At 44.2% G+C, this 25,326-nt stretch overlaps 1 protein-coding gene across 1 annotated transcript in view; it reads left to right on the forward strand.

Moving 5' to 3' along the window:
• The first annotated feature begins 323 nt into the window (after positions 1-323).
• clmpa (CXADR like membrane protein a) overlaps positions 324-25,326 on the forward strand; it is a 132,076-nt gene continuing 107,073 nt past the window's right edge. Inside the window, exon 1 of the mRNA XM_074672978.1 lies at positions 324-609. Coding sequence (XP_074529079.1) covers positions 576-609 — 34 coding nt within the window. The 5' untranslated portion in view covers positions 324-575. The remainder of the gene's footprint in view (positions 610-25,326) is intronic.

Here is a 25,326-nt window from a genome sequence, read left to right on the forward strand (position 1 = left end):
TTACACAGTGCTTTGTGTTTTTTTTCTCTCTCTCCCTCTTGGCTCATTGTGCGTCCTGCAGGGTGGGATGGCAGTCTGTGGTGACATTCGTCTGTTGTGTTAGGATGATTTGGCTCACAACACAAATACACACACTCTCTCTTTTTCTCTCTCTCGTGGCTCTTCGTGTGCGTGCGTGTGCGCGCGCAGTGTTACGGACCCGTTTCACGGATTTATGCACCCACGTCACCTGTAGAGGTCCCCCTTCCACCAGCTGCCGCACGCGCACCTTTGTTGCACCTCCTCCTCCTCCTCGTGCTCCATGCAGCGGAGCGCAGGGCAGGACGCGCACAGAGGAAACACCCGCACGAGCTGAGGGTGAGCTCAAGGAGAGAGTCACAGAGGATGCTGCTGCTGCTCCTGCTGCTGCCACGCGTGGACGGAAGCTGCGCGGCGTGCGGGTGACACGCGCGGGACTCCTCACTGCTGTGTCTGCTCTCACTGTACCCACGGTGAAGTCAAGCCGGTCTTTTCTCAGAGTCCTCCGCGGCCCCTCTCTCCTTTCCTGAGTGGGTTTGTCCTTGCTGCATGCCGGGATGTCCGCCGCGCCTCTGCTCGCGCTCTTCTCTGGTAAGTTCATTCACGTGCATTGCTCCAGTGCTGAGCTGTGCGTGTGTGTGTGTTGGATTAGAAGTTGTGGAGTGTGAGAGCTGTGTTGTGTCGCTCAATGTCTTTATTTAATCAGTGTGTGGGTGAAAAGTCTCCGTGTTGTCATGAAACCAGCCTGATGATGAGCGAGAGGTTTCATTATTTCTCTGACTGCTCTGACAGCAAAAGCTGCCATGTGTGTGTGTGTGTGTGTGTGTGTGTGTGTGTGTGTGTGTGTGTGTGTGTGTGTGTGTGTGTAAGTCTCACTAGTTAATCTCAAGCTCCACACTGAGCTGTATGGATCTATGATATTTACGATCAGACATTTAAAGCCCCTGTCAGAGACTTTTCTGTTGTATAGGTTTTAGCGCCCCCTGCTGACAGAAGTGGTTAAACTGGTTTCATAAAGACCTTGAAAATCTTGTTGGCAGTGATACTTTGTCACTGCACAGGTTTAAGTTTTCATATGTTCATTTTGGTCCTGGTCACCATGACATGTGGACTCTGTGAGTTTTGTTGAGGCTGTGTTAAAAAGTTCATGGATTTATCTTTTGACTGAACAAGATAAAGAAAAGCTCTGATACACTAAAGATTTTTAACCAAGGCACACAGACTACCAGAGTGCTTTAAAACATTCATAACACTCATGTCATTATTTCACATTATCTTCAGATTGTCCTCCTCCTGACATGTTTCAGAGGCAGGAAGCACCACTGTGTGCAGATGTAGAAAGTAGAAACATGGATGTCACAGCAAGAAACTGAAGTGGACTCAAAGTCAAGTAACACTAAAATATGCATTTCTTGTCAAAGACCCACAGTTTAAAAGAAAGACTGAGTAGTGTTGGTATAACAGCAATGGGATTATATGGAGAAATTTTCTTTCTGCGTCTAGAATCTCTGAGACTGAATGTTCATGTGATATTCACGGTAGGAAAGAACAGCTGTCATGGAGCATTCTGTGTAGGATGTGGTCTCTTCTTTTTGGTTTGAAAATAAACATGTAATAAGTTGTGTATGGTATCGGTAATAGATACTCTGCCCTATATTCAACTTGAGGGTTTGGCTGGTATCAGGTGGTGTTCTGGTAGGTTTGAAGAGTCTTAACCAAGATCTCAAATAGACCTGGAACATTTAGTACATTGCATCAAGGTGTTTTTTGACTCCAGGAACTTTTCCCTGGATCTACATGCTTCTCAAATGCAGGAACTAGGGTCCAAATTTGATTCCTGCATTTGAGAAGAAAATGTTTTTTTTTTTTTTGGTTAGCTGATTTAGGTTCGACTCTGCCCGCTGTCCATTAACATACTAGAGCTGCTCTGAACTGCAGGAACTAGGGTCCATGTTTAGTTCTAGAGTAATGCATAAAGCCCTGGCTGGAGGGTAGTACTTTGCAGATGTCCAGGAACTTTGGGGGCAGGACTTGTAGGCTGAGCATCTCTAAATGGTGGAGCAGCTAGTGTTTTTATTCTACCTCCCTCTGTCCACAATAAGATGACCCCCAGCTGTGATGGACTTGGTTTAGTACCTCCTAAACAATGGTCTCTTTGAGCCTGATGGTGTGAATGTGTCTCTGTCAGCTCCCGGTGTTCCAGTTTAAAGCGTGACCTTGTAAAGGCTGTGTTATGCTTTCTGTGTGAACATGACATGTAGAAATCAGATGCACGAGATCTGCGTGAGAGAACAAGTGAGGCTTCTAGGCTTTTTAACACCCCGCACGACATCTTTTTCATGTGTGGTTTCCATTCCTAAACTACAGGGGGCGGTGTATCACAAACCTACGTCTACCAGAGCACTTAACAAGAGTTGAAGAAGTTTGCCTTTGTTTATAACACATTTACATATCTGTCCCGGAGGTTTTTCCAGGTTCTTTTTAACCGATCTCCCGTTCCTGTCAATAGTGGCTGCAATTTCACAGCATGAATTATTTACCACTCAGTTATCACGGTGATCTTTGTGTGAAGAGCCTGTACTTCTGCACTTAGACTACTAGGGTATCTCGTTCTTCCGCCATCGTGTCCGCACGTCTCCGTCTAGCAGGTTAGACATTTTTTGAGTGTGTGTGGCGCTGAAATTTTCGGCGTAGAGGGGACCGGGCGAGGGAGCATAGGTGTGAAAATGGCATCATTTATCTACACAAAGCTGTGTGGACCCAGTGGAAGCATCAAGCATAAATCAGCCTTAAAGCTGAACGTGTCAGTGGATATCCAGGTTACAACAGATGTTCGAACCAAGCGGCAACCTCTGGTCTAAAACCATAAGACACTGTGGAAGTGCTAAAAACCAACCCAGGCTGAGTCTGCTCCATGCTAACAGGCTAACTGCAGTGCTACATATAAAGAAGACAGTTTGTTTGTCTCTTCTAAGGTGTTGGTTTTTATATTTTTTGGTGAATGGCCTTTATCTCTCTTTCTTACTGCCCTCTACTGGTGTGGTGGTCTTTTGTAAATACGTTTATGTTTTTTTAATTTTTTTCTCTGTACTTCACTGTCCGCACTTACATAGTCTATTGGCTGAAGGACCCATTTAGTTCCTGGGAATGTTTTATAAGTTCTTGAACTTTCTGGTGTAAAACATCTACCGTCTTTCCGCACTATAAGGCACACCTAAAATCCTTCAATATCCTCAAAAGCCGATAGTGCGCCTTATAATCTTATATATGGATCAATATTTATTAATCTTGGGTACAGTAGTCAGGGGGCATCGCCAAAGTAACAGCAGTGAGTGGTAAGAACCAGTAAAGAGGAATTCTGCTAAGTGCTAACGTTAGCTCACAGGCTGGCCGGGCTTCTTCTCTTGTTTATTGTTAGAGCAATACAGCGCCCCCCAAAGGTCTGGCATGTGAACTGATCTCTGGAAACGGCTTTTGTGGACGGCAGAAACGGCTTCATCTTTACGGCACACTTTTTTTGAAAACGGCACAGAAAATAGTTGGATAGGAAAATGTTTGGCTCCATGTGGATGTAGCCTGAGTTTGACTGACTTATCTGACTGTTTTGTTGACATTCCCTTTAGCGCAGCTCTATCTAGTGGATGCATAACGCAACCCCAGCCACTACTGTAGCTTCTATCCTATTATTCTATCCTATCCTTATAATGCGGCGCGCCCTATATATGAAAACAGTTTTCAAATAGGCCATTCATTGAAGGTGCGCCTTATATTCTGAAGCGCCTTGTAGTGCGGAAAATACGGAATGCTTCATTGTTAAAAACACAATGTCACTTTTTTTCTGTTCTTTCTATCCTATTCTATTATCAGAGATTTTTTTTTAAAGTTATTGCACTTTACTTTGATCAAAATAACCATAAAGTAGAATTTTCTTTGGACACAGACTCCTCCGAGCTCTTGTGTTCAGAATCAGATACTTCCTGCAAACTGTCCCTGAAGACTAAATACAGAGGAACTGTTACTGGATGGTCAAAAGATGAGAAAGGAGAGAAAATAACAACATAGACATTTTTTAAGTCATGAGTCTCAAAGTGTATCGTGAAAGAACAAAGCTGTCATCATGTCTTTGTACTTTCATCTCAGTTCAGCCTCAGCTTTATATTGGTGTCTCAGGGTGCCGGTTCACATTATTGTGCTGCTGGGGCTCCAGAGGGGAACACGCGGAGGGAGATCCACACACACACACACACACACACACACACACACACACACGCAGCACTGTTCCACTGGCCCAGCATCACGCTCTGAGACACATCGTGCCTTGAGCTGGCATTAATGAAAGGCTTTTTTTTCAAACTAATTTTACTGAATCTAAATAAAATGTAGGAAAATGAAGTATTTGGCATGCAGTAACTTCTAAAATGAATCTGAGTAAAAAGCTGCGAGGTGATCAAAGGGAAACTGTGAACTTTCTCATACAGTGTGTTTGTGTTTTGTGTAGATGTTAGCGTTCATACTTGGTGTTTGTGTCTCATTAACCAGCAGGAACAGCTCTGTGGACGAGGTGAGTGAGAGGAGGTAAAAGAAGGTGATGGTCTGCACAGCCTGAATGTGTCCGCTGAATAAATGAGACTGATAAATAAATCAGATCACAGAGCTGTTAAAAGGAGAAAGGTGTAGTGCACCGTCACTCTGACCTGGGCTGACTCATGTTTTCTGCTGCACCCTGTGTCTGTGTTTTTAATCTCTGCTCTGCCTCAGTCTCTGTGCTGACCCTGAATGTCTGAGATCATTCTCTGAAGAAAACCATGTGTCCTGCTCCCTCCTATACTCCTCTTGTATCTTATAGTTATCCTGGTGTTCGTCACTAAATAATAAACACTGATGCTCCTCATTAGTTGGCACGTTCTCATCCTGCAGCTCATCAAACCAGCAGCAGAAATATTCAAAATATGATGCCTCAGCTCCCCCAAAGCGTCAGTGTTATCATGTTGGGCGCAGAAGTTTGGAACATTAAATATGAAATTTTTGGTTTGTTTTTTGAATTAAAGTTGTCAATGTTAGCCTGAAAGGAGCTCTACTGGACTGAGTTCTGGTGACTGCGGAGGCCATTTAAGTACATTGAACTCACTCTCATGTTCAAAAAAACAGTTTAAGATGATTTGAGCTTTGTGACACATTGCGTTATCCTGCTGAAAGTCTCCATCAGAACATGGGTACACTGTGGTCATAAAGGGACGGACATGATCAGCAACAATGCTCAGGTAGGCTGTGGACTTTAAATCAAGCTCATTTATCCTCCCCCTATGCACCAAAATGCATAGATCCTTTTCAAACAATGTTACCGTCACTGCTCACACACTTTCATACGTCCTACAAAAGCTTATAACAACAAACTCAAAAACAAACATGGCCACTGTGGAGGAGGTGTTGCCAATGTACTTCTTGCATAAAAGACAATAACAGAGGCTTAAGGTCCTCCCCTACTAGCAAAGTTCTTCTTAAAATAGTTCCGCCATTATTTTTTCTTTATGTCTCACTAGAGGTATGTATCAGGTAATAACAGCAACAACACTGCCTCCACAGTTTCCTGGGGGTACTACTCCATTTCTGCTCATATCTGTAAGCTTTATGGAAATGTGCAGAAATTCGGACAAAATGGAACGCAGAGAACAGACAGAAGGCTCCATCCAGATCTGGATCCATATTTTATATTGAGCATAAATGGGCCTTTATCAGCCAGAAGATCTCCCTCACACCATTACACTAGCAGGAGCTAAAACAGTGATCCAAGGCAGGATGGACCCGTGTTTTCATGATGTTTCCTCCAAATCCTGAGCTAACCATCTGAATGTGGAGCAGTAATCCAGACTCATCAGACCTGGGGCCTGTACTACGAAGCTGGATTAGCTCTTTGAGAGATAACTTCCAAGATAAGTTTCGGGTTTTCCGCACTACGAATGTGGATCTCTTTTTATCCAGACACGTTGCCCTGGTAGCTGATGCTGAACGCCAAACCTGGTCTGGAGCAGGTGAAGTTCCAGGATAAGCGCTCACGAGGTTTGACAGACCGCCCGCTGACCAATCGGTTCTCTTGGTCGGGCATAAAAGACCGCTCAGTCACCAATTTGCTCAGCCGGAGTGAAGTCCTCCGGCGCGGGACCACCCCCTGTCTTTTTGGCCCAACATTTTTTCTTATGGGCTGTGAACAAACAATATCTTGCTGATCATCATAACTGAGACATTGTCAGGGAAAAGTAGAAATGTGTGCAAATGGAATCTTTCATACTGACCACTTTGAAGGATGTTTTTATATTTATTTTTTATTTGCTCCCACGACCTTTTTTCCCCACTGCTATTGCATCTGCAATACAAACTGCCTATAATGAGTGTTTTCCTTTGGATTTTTAGGAGAGTGGACTCTTTCTAATTATGAGGTGGGATATGATGCTGATCACACACACACTGACTGACAACATGAATGAATAAGGACCTAACTGCCCGTGTCGTCACATGATGAGATAGGTCTATTAATATCAGCATTTTGGAAATTTATGCATTCACAGAGTCGGTGATTTTTTGCCAGCAATCCCTCCGGCTTCTCGCGGCCACAGTTGTGTTGCTCCTGGCCTGGATAATACTGCAGTACTCCTCGTATTTTTGCAGGATTATTTGCTGCTCCTCCGCCGTAAAGTAGGCTGCTCTCTTCTCCATTGTGGAAAATGCTCCGGGGCCGCTAACCACGCCCATTTTATGTGTGCGCGCACAGATCCCAGCCGGATTCACTTATCAAGTTGATGACGAGCCTGGCTGACAGAGATCCGGTGAAGTTCAGCAAGTTGTCGCAGAGTTATCCTGGATGACTTAATCTTGCTCCCGTAGTACAGGCCCCAGGAGACGTTTTTCAGTCTTCTATGGTCCAGTTCTGGTGAGCCTGTGTGGATTGTAGCCTCAGTTTTCTGTTCTTAACTGACAGGAGTGGCACCCGAAGTGGTCTTCTGCTGCTGTAGCCCAACGGTTATTTGAGTTACTGTTGCCTTTCTATCAGCTCCAACCAGTCTGGCCATTCTCCTCTGACCGCTGGCATCAACAAGGCATTTTGGCTCACAGAACTGCTGCTTACTGGGTATTTTCTCTTTTTGGAAAATTCTCTGTAAACTCTAGAGATGGTTACTGGTTAAAATCCCAGTAGATCAGCAGTTTGTCAAATACTCAGACCAACGACTATTCCAAGTTCAAAGTCTCAGGTTGAACTTTAGCAGCTTGTTTTCATCATGTCTACATGCAGTGAGCTGTGTCTGTAGTTTATTCTCTTACCGTGTTTTTTGACCAAACATGCGGTTGAACAGTTGTAAGTTCTCTGAAAGTCTCCAGTAAAAGCAATGTTGGCTCCAGATCTGTTTTGCCTTGTTCCAGCTTTGTTTTTGTCAATTCCAGCAAAAACAAAAGCAGAAAGTTATCACGTCCAAGCAGAAACTTCTGCTCTTGAGAAATGAAGCCAGTGCTGAGGTGCCAAAAACTGCACTTCCTCGAGTGCAAGGCTGGCTGCAGAAGCATTGGAAAGCACACACACATCCACACACACACCCACCCATTCAAAGAAACCAATCTCAACAGCAAAAACTGAGCCTGCTACAAAAACTATTTTAGCCTGAATAGCTCATTTCTCTATCAGTGTGCGCGGTGTGGGGGAGGACTTCTTAAGGCTCATTAGTTGGGAAGATATAAAAACGACAAGTTTTGCATAATTAAGAGCACGGCTGAGTTGACTGACAGACGGGAACACTGTAGCTGTTAGAGAGGAGGAAAAAAAGCCGTCTGTAACTCAGCCTCTGTGTTTTTGGTTTGGTCGTCAGTAAGCTAGGTTGAGTCAGCATTTCCAGTGTGGAGTCCGTCATAAACTCTGCTTCAAATAAACTCTGATGATCAGGATGAAATCCAGGCTACAGTCTATAATGTCCCTGTGAAGTTTAACAAGCTTCAAGCCAGTGAATCCACTGCAAGAGCACACATTTATGTTTGTGTGTGTGTGTGTGTGTGTGTGTGTGTGTGTGTGTGTGTGTGTGTGTGTGTGTCCAGTTGTCCAGGGGTAACAGGGGGGTTTCATTAGTTGCATTATAAGAGGAAGTGAGATGGTCCATGTTTTTGCTCGGGGACTCGCCCGTTCCTCTCTGCAGAAAGAAACACACTCTGACTTCTGACACATTAAAACCAGCTCAGTGAGGGAGAAGAGGCCAGAGAGACGCTCAAGTTCTGCTGTTTCATTCAGACCTTTGATAGGATAAAAAGGAATACGAGAACACAGAAAAGCAAAGATTAGAGTAGAATAGAATAAAATATGCATGTGATCATTATCTTTCTGACTTAATCTTTACTTTACAGTTAGTATAGACAAAAAACCCACAAGGCTTTAAGATTCTGAAAATGTATTTGAATTATTTATATGATGCACATTTTTTCTATCAAAAAAACAAAACAAAACAAGAGAAGGTACTAAGAAAGTATGAATCTGAATGTAAAAAACAATATGATAGATCATAATTCTAGATGTGGAGCTGTAGAAATAAACCTCTGCATGTCATTTTAGATTTTCACATGACAAAGAACGTTAATGAAAAGATTATTTCACTTATTGAAGATAATCTACAATTGAGTTAATTTAAAAAATTGTCTTGGTGATTTTCAGTTAGTGTTCCTATGTGATTAATATCATACACAAAATGTGTTGAAACAGTTTCTGTGCCGCACCCATGCTAACAGAGGCTAATGTTTTAACCACAAATTTGCTTATATGATGCTAACAGAAGCTAACAATTTTACCCTATCTCACAGTCTGTGCTGTTAACATTTAGAAGCTAAACTCTCTGAACTCTTTTCAGTGGATTGATTTGTCGTGATGTGATCAGTCTCTGGTCTTATGTTAGTGAAGGTTGATAACCACTGTAAAGGGGTTTGACCAATTAGAAGTGAGCCTCTTACACAGCTGGTAGATCAGTTAGAGAGCTGGGTAATAAGGGTCTTTTGATGCATTCTGTTTGTACTCGGAATTTATAATTCCCAAGTTTCAAGTGGGAACGTTCAATTGGAGAGCCCCTCCCCCAGGTAGGAATTTCTGACTTGTAAGTCGGAGCATCCACACCACCCTCGAGTTCACAGAAGGAAGCTCCTGTTATAATCTTTTTTTAAACTTGTGTTTCAGCCGTATACATAGTAGTATTCAATGTTAATAAACAGAAATACTGTTGTTATGGCAAGTTTTTCCAACTTGGCAGTTAGAACGCTTTTAACTCAGAGATGGCGTCCTTACCTTTATACAGTGTCTCCTTTCAGAATTCATCGTGAGTGTTTTATATCAAGGTCATTCTCTGAATTGCTTACTCTTTTTTTCTTATTATTTTTCAAAATTTTCTTTCAGAACACGTTCCTTTTTTTTTCCGTTGCTAGGCGCTACCCAAGTAGCTGCCTGTTGCAGCAGCTCTCTCGTCTTTGTCTGTTTCTTGTAATTTTTTTTCGTCTCTTTTTCGTAATCTTTGTATTTGGAGTGGATCATTACTTTGTATGGTTCATTGTTGGTCACGGACACCAAACTTTTTGTGGCTTCGGCGATATTTTTGACTACTTTTCTCCTGTGTTTGTCTGGAGATCCTACATGTAACCATGGCTGCATTGTTTACATGCGAACTCAGCTGTTAGCAGCCTGTAGCATGCCAATGCTAACTAGTGTAGGGCTTGATGATTTCCCTCGAGCTGAGGAGGAGGAGGTGAGGACGACGTGCTGGTTCTCGGGTGTGAGCTGGGAGATGACAACGTGGACCTGTCCTTCCATCCATCGTTGTTGGGAACGTGGGATCCAGCTCCGGGGGATGGACATGCTAGCCGTGCTAACCCAGCAGCATCGTGCTGTTCACGGACGTGGCTGACGGAGCTGACATCGGACACCGGCGACACATTGGAGGAGCTTCGCCTGCTGTGAGCAGACAGGATCCAGGAGACAGAGACTGAGCAGACTGCTGGGGAGGCTCAGTCCTGGACCCTGTGGAGGTGGAGACTGGCTGGGCTGGAGAGTGGTGGACGAGTGGTGGACGGGAAGTCGTCATCTAATTTCTTATGGACCTTTTTGCACTTTCTATACTCTTTCTTACTTTTGTTTTCTTAAATGCTGCTGTGACTCCTGAATTTCCCCTCGGGGATAAATAAAGTATTTTCTATTCTATTCTATTCTATTCTATTATGAACCTGTAAATACCCATGCCTGTTGAAATGTCTATTAACTCCTACCCCATCCCCACACCCTATCCCCACACCCTATCCCACGTGTCCTATCCCCTACATCCTATCCCGTACTTCTGCTCCCTAAATCCTATCCCCTACATCCTAAACTATCCTTATGTCCTATCCAGTCCAGTCCAGTCCAGTCCAGTCCCGTCCAGTCCAGTCCAGTCCAGTCTAGTCCAGTCCAGTCAAGTCCAGCCCAGCCCAATCCTATCCTATCCTATCCTATGCTATCCTATCATATGCTATCCTGTCCCCTAAACTTATCCCCTATATCCTATTTCCTACATCCTATACCATCAACTTTATCTCTTACATCCTAACCCCTAAATATTATCCCCCGATGATTCGATTTGATTCCATGTACCCTGCCTCTACATCCTGTCCCCTACACCATATCCCCTACATCCTTACTTTTACATCATATAGCCTACCTCCTATCACTGCCAATATATCCCCTTCATCCCTTATCATATCCTGTCCTTTACATTATGTAACCTACATCCTGCCCCCTACATCTATCTCATATGTTTCCCCCTATATCCTTCTATTCTATTCTATTCTATTCTATTCTATTCTATTCTATTCTATTCTATTCTATTCTATTCTATTATATTCATGAGTTTAAGGATCAGTATGAATATGGCTCCTAGGATTTCACTGATCAATCAGAACATGGGACACTTTCCCCCTGATGTTTAGTCAGCCTGCAGCCTGTATGTGTGTGTGTGTGTGTGTGTGTGTGTGTGTGTGTGTGTGTGTGTGTGTGTGTGAGTGTGTGTGTGTGCGTGCGTGTGAGAGAGAGAGAAATGGGGAGAGGAAGAGAGAGTCTACCTGCCTGTGTGTGAATCTTTACTGTTTTCTGTGAAAAAACCTGTGTGTGTGTGTGTGTGTGTCTTTCTTTGTGTTTAAATGTACCTGTCTGTGTAAACTTTCCTGGATGTGTGTGATGTCTGCATTTGTAAATCTAGCTGTGTGTGAATCTACTTTTTTGTGAAAATCTCGAGTTTTTTGAGAAATCACTTGTGCCTGTTTCTGTGTGTGTGTCCACCTGTGTGTAAAATCATGTGTAATTGTACGTGTGTCTGTAACGGTCCCACAGAGTCCCCACTCTGTGTGGGTCCATGAAGAAGCTCTGATGAGACTTTTTGTTCTCACCACGCGCTGCAGAGGCAGAGTGATTCAGAGTGACTGATGTCCTGACGGTGTCAGGCTGAGTAAAGGACTCCAGCAGGATGTCTGCGCGATGAAGACGATGAGGAGGAGACTGGGATGTGTCTTTGTGCTGCTCCTCTCCTCTCCTCGCTCTCTTCACACTCTATTTTTAGAAATCTTCCTCTGTGACCTTTCTGATGATGACCATTATTCTGTGCCTGTGAGATCCTCAGAGCTGTGTGTGAGGGAGTGTGTGTGTGAGTGAGTGTGTGTGTGTGTGTGTGTGTGTGTGTGTGTGTGTGTGTGTGTGTGTGTGTGTGTGTGTGTGTGTGTGTGTGTGTGTGTGTGTGTGTGTGTGTGTGTCAGGTGCTGTAACCGTCTCTATATTTAGAGGAGATGACCAGCGGCAGCCACACGATCTGTCAGTGTGGAGATGACAGAAGTCTCCGGAGCCAGAGGTGACCATGTGACATCCCACAGCACTCTGGACTCAAATCTCAGGCTGCAGCCCCCCGTCACGTGCCTCTGCAGTCAGGCTCTGTAGGTGACTTTGACAATCACACACTCAAATAGGTACCATTACATTTCTTCTTCAGCCTGGGTTCACCTGGGTTCTCCTCTCTGCTGCACACCTGATCTCATCTCTCTGTCTCCTTCTTTTAGTTTCAAACATAATGTGCAGTCGTTAAAGTCATCCTTCTAAGGGACAGGCTCATAAATGGCCCTGGCTAGTAGGGTGGTACTTTTCAGAAGTCCAGGAACTTTGGTAGGCGGGGCCAATAACCTGAATATTTCTGATTGGTGGAGCAGCCACAGTGTTTTTATTTTCCTCCTCCCTTTGTCCACAATAAGATGACCCCCAGCTGTGATGGACTTGGTTTAGTACCTCCTAATCGATGGTCTTCTCTGAGCCTGATAGTGTGAATGTGTCTGTCTGCGCCTAGTGTTCCAGTTTAAAGAGCGACCCTGCAAACTGGAGACCTTCAGCTGAACGTGTCAGTGGAGGTCCAGTTTACAGCAGCTGTTTGAACACAGAAGTCCTCAAGAATACATCCTGCTTTAGTCTGATACATGTGTCAAAGTCTCATCAGGTCAGTATTTGATGATGATCTAAAGCGGTTTGAGAAAGATGTATCTGCCTATGAGTTGTCAGTTAACAGGGCAGCTCTTTCAGCAGAACACTGGTGATTTCTGCTGTCTTGCTTTAGACTGCAGAGTGGTCTGATGTTTCGTAGCTGTTTCAAGGCGGGGTCAAACTGGCCATCTGTACTGTGTAGGGATGGGTACTGAATTAGGTACTTTTATAGGTACCGACCGAATTCTGTCAAAAGTACCGGGTACCTGTTCATGTAAAATCAAAAGGTACCATGTTTAGGTACCTAAATGCATACTTGTGACTGTGAGGGAGAAGAAAGGTAGCCAATTTTCCATGCTGGACATGAACACAGCATTACAATGTTATTTAATCAAGAATAAATATGTGTAGTCAAAAAAAATATGTATTTTATTACTAAACAAATTGGTATTTTTTACCACAGAAACACAAAAAAGTACTGAAAATTGGTACCGCTGAGTACCGGTACCGATTGCCAGGTACCAGGCATTGGTACTGTATCGTTTCAAATGTGAAAGGTACCCATCCCTAGTACTGTGTCCAAGCATACTTCAACCCTAAAGTCCAGCTCATTTGGCCAGTGTAACAGCTACGTGCTGTGCTCAAACACGATTCACTTCCCTAGCTTTGGCACACTTTGGGGAGGTGTGTTTTGGTGCGGTACACTTAATGTACCAGCGCAAGCATGTGTACACAACAATGACTTGACGAACAATCCATGATGGAAAACCATTGTGACCGCTCCCCTCAACAGTTCTTTTAAACAAAGACAGGGGTGTTAGAGGGCTGTCAGACCAAAACAACCTAACATGAGCCAAAAAGTCACTTAAGTCAGAAAAAGATTCAAGGTAAAAGGTTGATGTATATACAAGAGGCAATTGTGCCCAAGTCTGATTCATATTGGAGAAGTGTGCCGTATTTGGCCAGCAGGGGAACAGTGCTGGGAGCCAATCATGCTTAAGAACCGTGTCCTCAGGTTTTTTTTGGAACAGCTTCGCTAAAATCAGCACAGGCTGAATGTCCTCCATGTTAACAGGCTAACTGAGGTTTTGCAGCTTGTTTGCCAAACTTTATTTTGTCCCTTTCACTGAAAGGCCTTTGGTGTTGTCTTACTGCCCTCTACTGTTCTGGCAGCGTGTTGCAAATACTTTATTTTCTTCCTCAGTACATCACTGGGCTGATTTAGGCACCTGTTTTTTATCATTTTGATTTTGGTTCCAAAAAGCCTATCAGCTTAGACAGAAAGATGAATACATGTTGCTGACCCTTTCTTAAGTTGTGACTCACCAGCATCCTCTAGGGGTCTGCCAGGATGGGGAGTAAAATGTGCTTTTTTTAACATTTAAACAAACTAAAAAGGCAAGTTTGCTGGGACTCACTCAGAACAACACCCTTTCTTTCCGGTCGGAGGAACTTGGGTGTATGGGCCAATCTGGACAAGCAGTGCTTTTTAAAACACTGGCTGTAGGTGTATGAATAGAGGTGGGGAAAAGAGCGGTGTAAAGAATTGTTGATAAACATTGTCACATGTATGATGGGAGTTGTAAAGTCGGGAATGCACAGAATGCGTCTCCAGTTTGTTGTGTGTTGACTGCGTATGTCAGCTCACATCGGCTGCGTGTTCAGTCCGCCACCTTGCAGGAACACCAGACAGCTGAGACATCACAAGACAGATGAGTTCCTGCGCTCCCCACTCCACTGATGATCCTCTCCTGGTTCCTGGTTGGCTGTGAAACCTCAAACCTGTTGACTCCACATTTGATGACGTGGTCAAAACAAATATGATCTGGTTTTGACACAGTTTGTTTTATTTTGAAAGTCACTGGGTATTTTCAGGTAGTTTCTGGTCACAACTTGCTGTCCTTCTTGATCTTCTCTATGGAGAATTGATGCGTCACAGCTCCGACATCCGGCAAAACAGAAGAACAGAGCCGGACCTCAATGGAGTGGATCCAGTGTGAGCTGACACATTGACTTGAATATATATAAAAAGGATCTGATCTGCTGCTGTGACGGAGCGAAGCCAGACCTGAGACTATGGTATTTTGGCTGTTACAAGTATGATGCAAGTTTATAACACATCAGTTTGATATCTGGACTGTTGTTCTGGGGCTTCTTAGCTTAGTGGTCCATGAGGTTTTTTTTTTTTTTTTTCTTTTTGGGGGGGGCGGTCCTTGGTCTGAAACAGTTTGAGAAACACTGGATGAAACGAACACCAGGCTGCTTTGACTTTAAACTTAAAACTGAGACTAGAAACTTAATTATAAAAATGTTTCCTATGGGATTAAATAAAACAATATTAGGAATTTTTATTAATGTAGACTTCTTTATTATCAGAGTGACTGTCATGATCCAGAGAGGTTCCTCCTGCATCAGAGAGAAAACAGGTTTAAGACTCCTCTAATGTCCTGTGATCAATATCAACCAGGACACAAAGACTGTCTCACAATCTGAAGCTAAGTGACTCTTACACACTCCTTATGCCGTACAATGTGTGTGTGTGTGTGTGTGTGTGTGTGTGTGTGTGTGTGTGTGTGTGTGTGTGTGTGTGTGTTTGTGTGTGTGTGTGTGTGTGTGTGTGTGTGGGCTTTAATTAGCCAAGCACAGCAGCAGGAGGGACCATCTTACTGAGCGCCTCCTCGACCAGCTGACAAAAATCGCTGTGACAACGTCGTCTCTCTCCTCCTCTCCCACCCTTCTCATGTCTACCTCCCCCCTCACCAAGCCACACTCACTCCTCCTAGCCCCCCCCCACCTTCCCTCTTATTCTGACAGAAGTGGAGACATTGGGGAGCAGCTATATAATCCATACAGGCTGCTGGCTGTGTGTAAACAGCAGACAAACAGCTTCAGGCGGCTATTTATCGCTCTGAGAATAAACTCCTCCACCGTCTGCTCACACACACACACTCACACACACACTCACACACACACACTCACACACACACACCCTGCAGGACAGTCTGATAATTACTCATTTCTAATCAAACACTTGTGTTTGTGTTTATCCACACCTGAGGAAACTCCAGGCAGGGAACAGAGTGTGATGTTAGTCTGTCTTCACACTCATCTTGAATCCGCTCTTCAGCCTCGCCGTCTGAAGCGCCTTCTCACGGCGTCATGTGACACACCGCTCTGTTTATCTGAGTGCTCTGAAACCGTCAGCTCAGCACATTCTTCTGCTTTAATAATATTCAGCAGGTCATGTTTTAATCAAAGTTCACACCCTCAGCTGCTGGGAGTGAAATGTGAGAGTGACGGAGGCTCCACCCGGCTGCTCTGAGAGCCTTTTGTTTGACTCCTCAGCGCCGTAATGGGGACCAGATGTGCTCCGTGTTTTCTCTCCGACAAATGAGCCAGAGCTTCATTTCTAAAATATTTGTCTAGCAGTTTTCAGTCCAGCAGTTCCTGCAGATTTACAGCTCTGTTTGGTCCTGCAGGTTTTTCTGCCACTGTGAGTCCGAATTCAGTGAAAACTCAGAGGAGACGGCCTCGGACTGCTGGCTCTCTGCTCGTTAATGCTCATCTGGATCACTGTGGGCCCTCAGAGAGTGTGTGTGTGTGTGTGTGTGTGTGTGTGTGTGTGTGTGTGTGTGTGTGTGTGTGTGTGTGTGTGTGTGTGTGTGTGTGTGTGTGTGTGTTTATTCGGGGGACATGCAGCATCGTGCTCTCCCTCTGTGAGTGAGTGACAGCGAGTGACACAGCAGGAAATGTAATTTATTCCTGTTTGTGTGAGGAGTCCTGACTGATGGTTGTGAGAGTGACACTGGAAATCAACAATGTGTGATCAATGTGACAACACTGCTGCAGGCTGTGTGTGTGTGTGTGTGTGTGTGTGTGTGTGTGTGTGTGTGTGTGTGTGTTCTCACCAGGACACACACACAGTCTAATAACCCCTAACATGTGATATACGAGCACACCTGCAGAGCTAATGCTAAAGCTAAGGCTGACTCTGTGTGCGTGATGTAGTGTGTAGTTGACTCTGTGAGTGTGTGTGTGTGTGTGTGTGTGTGTGTCAGATAATTGGAGTGTTAATAAGCGCTCTGCAGAGAAAGAGAAAGCAGCTCTTGTCTTAACACTTTGAGGATGTGTGTCAGGATCAGTGTGTGTGAAGCAGCTCACACTGTGCTCTGGTTGTTAGCGTAGCTTGCTGTTGCAGACATAATGAACAGAGTCAGTCATGTCGGAGCGAGCTGAGAGCTGTGAGACTCCAGGAAAGCTGATACACTGTGTAAAGAAAAGCTGAGAGATGAATTGATTGTTTTTCTGAGGTTATGGATCTCTCTCTCTCTGTGTTCCCTCATTGTTTTTCTGAATAGCGCTCCTCTTCCTCCTCCTCCTCCTCCTCTCCCTCTCAGACCTTTCCATATCTCTGATGTTTGCTCCGTTTTATCTGAAACACATCTCTTCTCTAAATGTAGGTTAACATTTTAATGCCGTGTCCCAGATCAGGGCTGCTCACAGAGACGCAGTCGCGGGAACACAGCTCCTTTTGTCTCAGTATCAGAACAAACCCCAGTGTCCTCTGCACAGCTCAGCGTCCCATAATCCATTTCTGCTGTCAGCGGTTAGATGGTGCAATAAACTTGTAAAGCAGGGACAGATTCATACGACACGAGGCGTCACTGCTTCCTCTAGCACAGGGCGTGAAAACCTGTTTGTGGTGTGAGTTATTAAAGCTGCAACAGGGAAGAAACAGACTCAGACCCAGACCCCTTCAACACACTCAAGCTGCTGAGGCCTTCCTCAGAGACTTTGCTCCATATTGAAATGATAGCATCACACAGGTCCTGTAGATTTATGGGCTGAACATCCATGATGAGAATCCCCTGGATGGGTACTTTTCACATTTGAAACGATACGGTACCAATGCCCGGTACCTGGCAATCGGTACCGGTACTCAGCGGTACCAATTTTCAGTACTTTTTTGTGTTTCTGTGGTAAAAAATACCAATTTGTTTAGTCATAAAATACAATTTTTTTTTGACTACACATATTTATTCTTCATTAAATAACCTTGCAATGCTGTGTTCATGTCCAGCATGGAAAATTGGCTACCCTTCCACTCCCTCACAGTCACAAGATTTTTGTGCTGCATACAGCTTTAATTTAGTGTTTAAAGAATGGTAACTGGTCTGAATGAATGGAGTGTAACGCCGCTTCCACTGCCAAAATGCACAAGCACATTTTTGATGACGTGAACCATAATTTGACCGTTGCACTGAGATCTGGTGACTGTGGAGCCCGTTGGAGTCAGGGAACCCCATTTTCATGTTGAAGAAACCAGTCTGAGATGATTCCAGCTTTATGACATGGAGCGTTATCCTGCTAGAAGTCTCCATCAGAAGGTGGGTACACTGTGTTCATAAAGGGATAGACATGGTCAGCAACAAGACCCAGGTCGGCTGTGGACTTTAAACCAGGCACAGTTGGTACTAAGGGGGCCAAAGTGAGCCAGGAAAATCTCCCCCACACCATTAAACTAGCAACAGCAGCAGCAGGCTGAAGCGTTGATCCAAGGCAGGGACCCAATGTGGTCTTCAGCTGCTGTAGCCCACTTCAAGGTTGGACGTGTTGTGTGTTCAGAGATGATCTAAAATCTTAACAATACAGAGAGGTGTCGGGGTATTGTCTTTATTCCTGTGCTTCTGTTTAAAGACGTCAATATTTTAGAGGCAGTCAGTGTTTGTGTGGTCCAGTGCACTGAGTGGTGCAGACCTGTCAATAACTGATAGAGCACTGTAGGCATTTTGATCCTGTTGTGAGAATCAGAGCAGGCTTTCAGACACTTTCTTTTCATATATAGTACCTTAAAGTATTCACTGTATAACAGTAACCAATACAAGAACCAGACCAGACCCTGTGAAAGTATTTAGTCACTCGCTGCAGACTGCAGTCGTTGCTTCCCTCCCTGCTCTCTAGTGGTTTTCTCACCAGCCGTCTCTCTCTTGTCTATTTCTGGACTCTGTACCTTGGTGCTCACGCAGGCTGACAGGCTAACTGCAGGGTGCAACAGTTTAATGCTACCTGTCCTGCTTTGAGTTCTACCTAGGCTTTGTCTGTGCTGAAAAGAGGTGTTTAGGGAGAAAGGGGTCATTAAAAGGATCTGAAGGAAGGAGGGAATGGTATAATGTCTCCTCAGGTTCAGGATGTGAAGAACTGAGTTGCTCTGTTACAAAAGGCAGGATTAGGATGTAAACTACTTATCATTGATGCTGCTGACACACAGACACAGCAGTTTGTCTGTGTGAACAGGAGTTTAAACTGACTTCAATCCAGCAACATGTCTCGATCATGGGTGATCAGCTGCATCAGTTTGTCTTCTGAGTGATCAAAGCATCCTAAGAGTTCCTCAGCATCAAAATGATTCGTTCTGAATGCCATCCAAAGAACAAACATGAAGCCTAAGTGGAAGAAAGTACAGAAACCACCTGAGCAAGAGAGAGCTGAAGCCGAGGGTCGAGGTCTCTCTTTAAGTCCTACTGTCAGTAAAGCTGTGAAGGAGCTGCATCACTCTCATCAGTGATAACAGTCATGGGTCTCTGTCTACGGCCTTTATCGTGGACATCTATAGTTCCCTTTTGACCAAAAAGACCAGGAACTTTTGGACCCTGGAAAAGCATTCCCAAGAGCTAAGTTGTTTCTTTGGCCCATTGTTTGCATTTCCACCATGGACTAAGAAAACCCGGGTAGATCATTTAACTCAGACCAGTTAGGTAAAGGAGAAAAAAAATAAAGGTCACTGCAACACACCACCAGACCAGTAGAGGACAGTGAGACAACCTAAAGGCCATACAGCAGAGATGATACCACGGAAGAAGATAACCAGACATCTTTATGTGTGGCACTGCAGTTAGCCTGTTAGCATGGAGGATATTTAGTCCCTGCTGGTTTTGATCGTGATTTACTGCCTAACAGATGGGTTTGTTGACACTTGTAAGAAGGTGACTGCGAGTGACAAAGTGGTGCCTAGTTAAAACATACTCTGAAACTACTCTGTATAAAATACGGACATAGTCTCCACTACATCACCTGTCTGTTCCTGATGCAGAGTAATGTAGCCGATCGTTGGCAGGTGGCATATTGGTTTCGATATTGGCTTTGAGCTTCCTTTCCAACAGCAGTAGGGCTGTTGGTATGATTGGATAACCAGATGATTCTAATATTAAAAAAAAAATTACCCCTTGTACAGTGTATGTTTATAGCAAAATCAGCGTTTCAGACCAAAGCCGTAACCAAGCTGCAAAAGTGTTTTTAATGCTGTTTTTTTTTGGTGGTTTTTTCTGTGGTTTCTGGTCTTTCTGCTGGAACTTTCTGCAGGAAAAATCATTTAAAAAAAAGTCCCAAATAGTTTTGACTGCTCTGCTTCCTTAAGAATTTGGTGTAAGAACGAACCCACTGATTGATGATGGATTTATCTTGTAACAACACGTCCCTGCTCAAGTTGAGAGAGTCAAAAACACTCAAAGGTGAAACTTTCAGGAAACCTAGAAACCCTGTAAAAAAAAGAGCATTTTAGTAGACAAATATAAATAATATTTAATGAATGAAACCAACCGACTCCGGGGAGACGGTATTTGAATACCGAAAAGTTTACCATTTAATCAAAACAAATACAATGGTCTCCTGTGCTCCGGGCGCATAATGACAATCTAACATGAAAATCTGCCTGAATAATGCCCCCAAACACAGTCTTTTCTAATCCTAAATAATATAAAAATCCAAACCTAATGAAAATGTACCCACTTGTCCCTCTTGAGTCAGTTTAAAATGTCTTTGGCACAGTTTTTGTCGTTGCCCACAACGGAAAACGGAGAAATCCTTACATAATCCAAAAGTAATCCACATAGGAAAAAACCCCCAAAACCCCAAAGTTTGTGATCAATCAACAAAAAACATTGGTATACCAGGGAAAAATGCCAAAAGAAAGACAATCGCACCACCCAACTAACCTTAATTCACACAGGACGTTCTGCTCCTGGCGCACACTCCTGGTCCCCGGGAGAAAAAATCAACTGGGATCTGCTGGGATGTTGGATTGGCACCTTCAAGTAACCACCCTCCGTTTCGTTATTTTTAAGTTTATTGCCCCTTTTTCTGGACAGCTTGTTGCTTTTTTGTGTCTTTCTCTTTCTTTTCAGGCCCTTACTCCAGGCATGCCTGTTCTATTGTCTCTTTTTCCCTCGCGATCCTCCGCCTCTTCCCTGATGCTACATCCTCCCTTTAAGATTTCGTCCTTATTTTCATTTTTTACTCATACACAAACTCAGACACAGTGACAATAGGTACCCCAACCAGGGTTTCCCACATAAAAAAATGGCACTGGACAACGTGTGTGTATGTGTGTGTGTGTGTGTGTGTGTGTGTGTGTGTGTGTGTGTGTGTGTGTGTGTGTGTGTATGTGTGGGGGGGGTCTTGCCTGTCAAATTTCGTGCAGACTATTCCTGTTATCAAGTGGAGGTGTATTTTCAATCGATGTAATCTTTATCACTATACGTGACAAAGCGATTTAAAAAAATAAATAATTTGGTCCTAGAAACATTTGTTCTATATTCAAAGTAAAGTTGTGTAACAACCTGAGTGGACTGATTCCAAAAACTGATTATAAAACCCTGCACTGTGCGTCAATAGGTAATGTCCAACAGCGGAGTCCCGCGGACAGCTCCCAAACAATGACAGTTAGGATCCGCACCTTGACAGTGACTATGACATTTGGGCTCTATAGGGTGATCTGTCACTGCATGAGTGAATAGCCTCATGGAAGTTATATTTTACAAGTCTTCACATTATTTACTAACGAAATTCGTTAAAGCAACTAATTTGATGCTTTTAAGGTCATGCCATTAAGTTTACATGGATCCTCATGTTTACGTTAAGGGGCAGACTTAAAATGATACGACGTACATATAAGAATAATATCAAAACATGTCAATTCATAAAACTTTCTTTTAAAGCATAGGCTGTATCAAATAAAATGAGTGCCATCAACTGACTCAGCTGGTTAACTAAAATTAATATTGCACAGCAGAAGCTTCCATTCGGTCTGAAACGACCGACTTTTCCTTTTCTTCACAGCAGGAGGCAAGACATCATCTGCTGCATCCTCTGGGATTTCAGCCTCACCACCATCTTTGTCCTCTGAACTATTTTGTTTAGTAAAAAAGTCTTTAAGTTTCGCCTGTTTCGACATGTGTCTCCTGCTGTATTGTTGTTGTACTGCACGCTTTGTCAGAGTAAATGAAACCTGTGCTACGAGTTTAGTACCACCTGAAAAAAAAAAAGTTTTGGTCCACATAGACCAGGCCTATCCATAAAAAATAAGAGGGAATATTTATCACAGGACATTTTGACTGGTGGCGTTGAAATATGTCGGACTTTGGCAGATTTTACTGGTCAAAGTCTGGTAATTACCGGATAAAACGGAAACCCAGACCCCAACATATCTTTACATTTTTCTTACAGGGATTCATTTTTTATCACACTGCAAACCAAACCTTCATTTTGTTGACTGCGCTTCCATTAATTTTATTCAGAGTTATTTCTCTCATTAAATCAAATTTTCTTTTTTGGTGACACTGTCACAGTCTGATAAGGGGGTTCTGACATGTATATACAACTTGTCTTGGATGTATTCTTGGAGACTTCTGTGTTTGAACAGCTGTAAACTGGATCTCCACTGACACGTTCAGCTGAAGGTCTCCAGTTTACAGGGTCACTCTTCAAACTAGAACACCAGGAGCTGACAGAGACACATTCACACTATCAGGCTCAGAGAAGACCATCACAGCAATCAGAAACATTCAGCTTGCAGGCTCTGCCCCTGAAACTCCTGTAAACCTGAAAAGTACCTCCTCAGGAAAGGCGGTTTCAGATCAATAACCCTAGAACTAAAGTCACACTCCAGTTCCTTTGGTTGAGAGCACATATTTCCGGGGACATTCCCTTTCTTCCTCTCTAACTGGCCCTCTGGCTCACAGTTGTGTCAGAGTAAAGTAGAAACACTGACCTGCCGTCACACCCGACTGGTTCTTTGGATAAAATCTCATTTCAAAGCCTGAACACTTGGTTTCTTCTGTCCAGAGAGTGACCAGCAGCTTTCTGACCTGCTGTTACCAGGAGCAGAAAAGGTCACCAACACCCAGGGAAAGCTTGTCCCCCCAGGAGCCGGGCAGCCTGACCTCAGACCTGAACACAGAGCAGCTTACTGGTCCGATCAGGAACCACTTCAGCACATTCACACTCAGACTAATCAAATTATGGAGCTGAAATGTCAGCGGCACAGATGAAATCCTGTTTGTGTGCCTGTGATCTGCTTTCTTTTGATTTCTCTCTCACACTGTGCTGAGCTCCAGGACAGACAGCAGATTAGTCTCAGCCTGTGGAGTGTCTCTTCTATCAGAGCAGACAGATTTATGTTGACACGTTGGAGCTGGTCCGGGACCATGCTTCATCCAGATCCACTGACGGATCTCGTGTGTGCCCCTGTGGATGTGTGTGTGTGTGTGTGTGTGGGTCAGTAATCCATGCTTTCCTCCGTGTGATGAATCCTCACGTTTCTCTCTGTGATGAAAGCGAAGCACAAAGTGAGTACGGATGGTCGTGGGGTTGTGGGATGGCTGTCCGTCTTTCCTCCTGGGGAGGGATTAGAGCTTCAGAGGAGAGAAATTAACCTGGAATATGTGCAGACGGAGATTACCTGGATGTGAGTTATTCAAATGTGTGAATGCTGCTAGAGATAAGGACACGGGAATTCGTCTCATGTGAGCGTGGAGCCATGTGAACATGCCAAAGACGTGTCTGTCTTCAGGTCCACACAGGATGAAGTGATCAGAGACTTGTTTACAGTAAACACCTCGGAGTGTGTCACTGATCAGTGTTTAAAGAGACTCATCTGAGCTCTCTCTGGAGCTCCCTGCTGAGCCGCACATGATGCTGTGTGTCACTGACTGTGTACGCTCATGTGTGTGTCTGATGGAGAACTCAAAGAGTCAAGTTTCAGCTGAGAGAGTTTGAAATATTTGAAACTTCAAACTCAGTGTAAGAATGACAGTTTGCTGGAAGAAGAGCTGGATCAGGTCTGTGTGGGCCCGCATTGTCTGTTTGGTCTTAACACAAACTTGTTAGTTGTTGTGTGTGTTTGCCTCAGAAAAACAGCTGTCACGATGCTGAGATGCTGAGATGCTGAGATGGTGGGGAACAGAGTTTTCTCTCAGTGTTTTAAAAACACGTTTCACAATAGAGAGAAGACAAAGTTACACACTGTTTTCAGGAGCGTTACATTTCAGTTGTATCTTAGAACACACACTCACACACACGAACCTGGAGTCTGGTTGTCTACACACACACACAGCATCCCTCCTGCCATTGTCTGTGTGCATCTTTTGTTTGACACTCGTGAAAATCAAACTGTGACTCAAATAGTGTTGTCACCTGTTTCTAGTAAACTCCTTTTTACAGACACGCTTTGAGCGTTATTTGACTTTTTTTTAAATGCATTTTAATTTCAGTTTTCAGTTATGATTTTCTGTCTTCATTCTTTTTAATCTTTATGCTTTTAATTTATTGATTTTCCTGTTCCTCTGATCCCTGTACTGTTCTTATTTATTTACGTGTTAATTTATCCATCAACCTTTTGATTGATTCATTTTAACTGAGGATGTTAGATACTGGATCTAACATCCAATATCTGCCCAGAGTTCCTTTAGGCCCTGGATGTTGTGGGTCTGTCATGGCTGACACAACTTTGCAACATCGCGTGGACATCGGTGGCAGTGCCTCTGGATTGGCAGACCGGGGTGGTGGTCCCTCTTTTTAAGAAGGGGGGCCGTAGGGTGTGTTCCAACTACAGGGGGAACACTCCCATCAGCCTCCCTGGTAAGGTTATGGTAAATGGTAAATGGGCTTGAGCTTTTATAGCACTTTTCTAGTCATGGACTACTCAAAGCTGCTTTACACCACAGGTCACACTTACCCATCCACACCCATTCGCGCTCTCATTCACTCACTGATGGATCCAATTTTTACAATGGTAGCTATCCATCAGTATGTCTAACACAGATGTGTCCTTTCATACCCATTCACACAACTCTGATAAAGCAGTGCCCAAAGACACGTTGCCATGTGTCGCCCAGAGCTGGGCTTGAACCTACAACCTTCCGTTCACCGACCAAGCGCATTCTCCAACTGCGCCACCGACGCCCGCATTCAGGGGTACTGGAGAGGAGGGTCCATAGGATAGTCAAACCTCAGATTCAGGAGGAGCAATGTGGTTTTCATTCTGGCCGTGGCACTGTGGACCAGCTCTATACCCGCAGGGTCCTCGAGGGTGCATGGGAGTTTGCCCAACCTGTCCACATGTGTTTTATGGACATGGAGAAGGCAGTCGACCGTGTCCCTCGGGGAGTCCTGTGGGGGGTTCTCCAGGAGTATGGGATGTCAGGCTGCTTGTTACGAGCCGTCCGTTCCCTGTACGACTGGTGCCAGAGCTTGGTCCACATCGCTGGCAGTAAGTCGGACTCGTTTCCGGTGAGGGTTGGACTCCGCCAGGGCTGCCCTTTGTCACCGATTCTGTTCATTACTTTTATGGACAGAATTTCTAGGCGCAGCCAGGGTGTCGAGGGGGTCTGGTTTGGTGACCTCAGGATTGGATCACTGCTTTTTGCAGATGATGTGGTCCTGTTGGCTTCATCAAGCCGTGACCTTCAACTCTCTCTGGATCAGTTCGCAGCCCAGTGTGAAGCGGCTGGGATGAGAATCAGCACCTCGAAGTC

The sequence above is a fragment of the Halichoeres trimaculatus genome, unplaced genomic scaffold (genome assembly GCF_033239565.1).
Source record: "Halichoeres trimaculatus isolate MK-OKI-2021-1 unplaced genomic scaffold, fHalTri1.1 fHalTri1_scaffold_6, whole genome shotgun sequence".
NCBI classification, from domain to species: domain Eukaryota; kingdom Metazoa; phylum Chordata; class Actinopteri; order Labriformes; family Labridae; genus Halichoeres; species Halichoeres trimaculatus.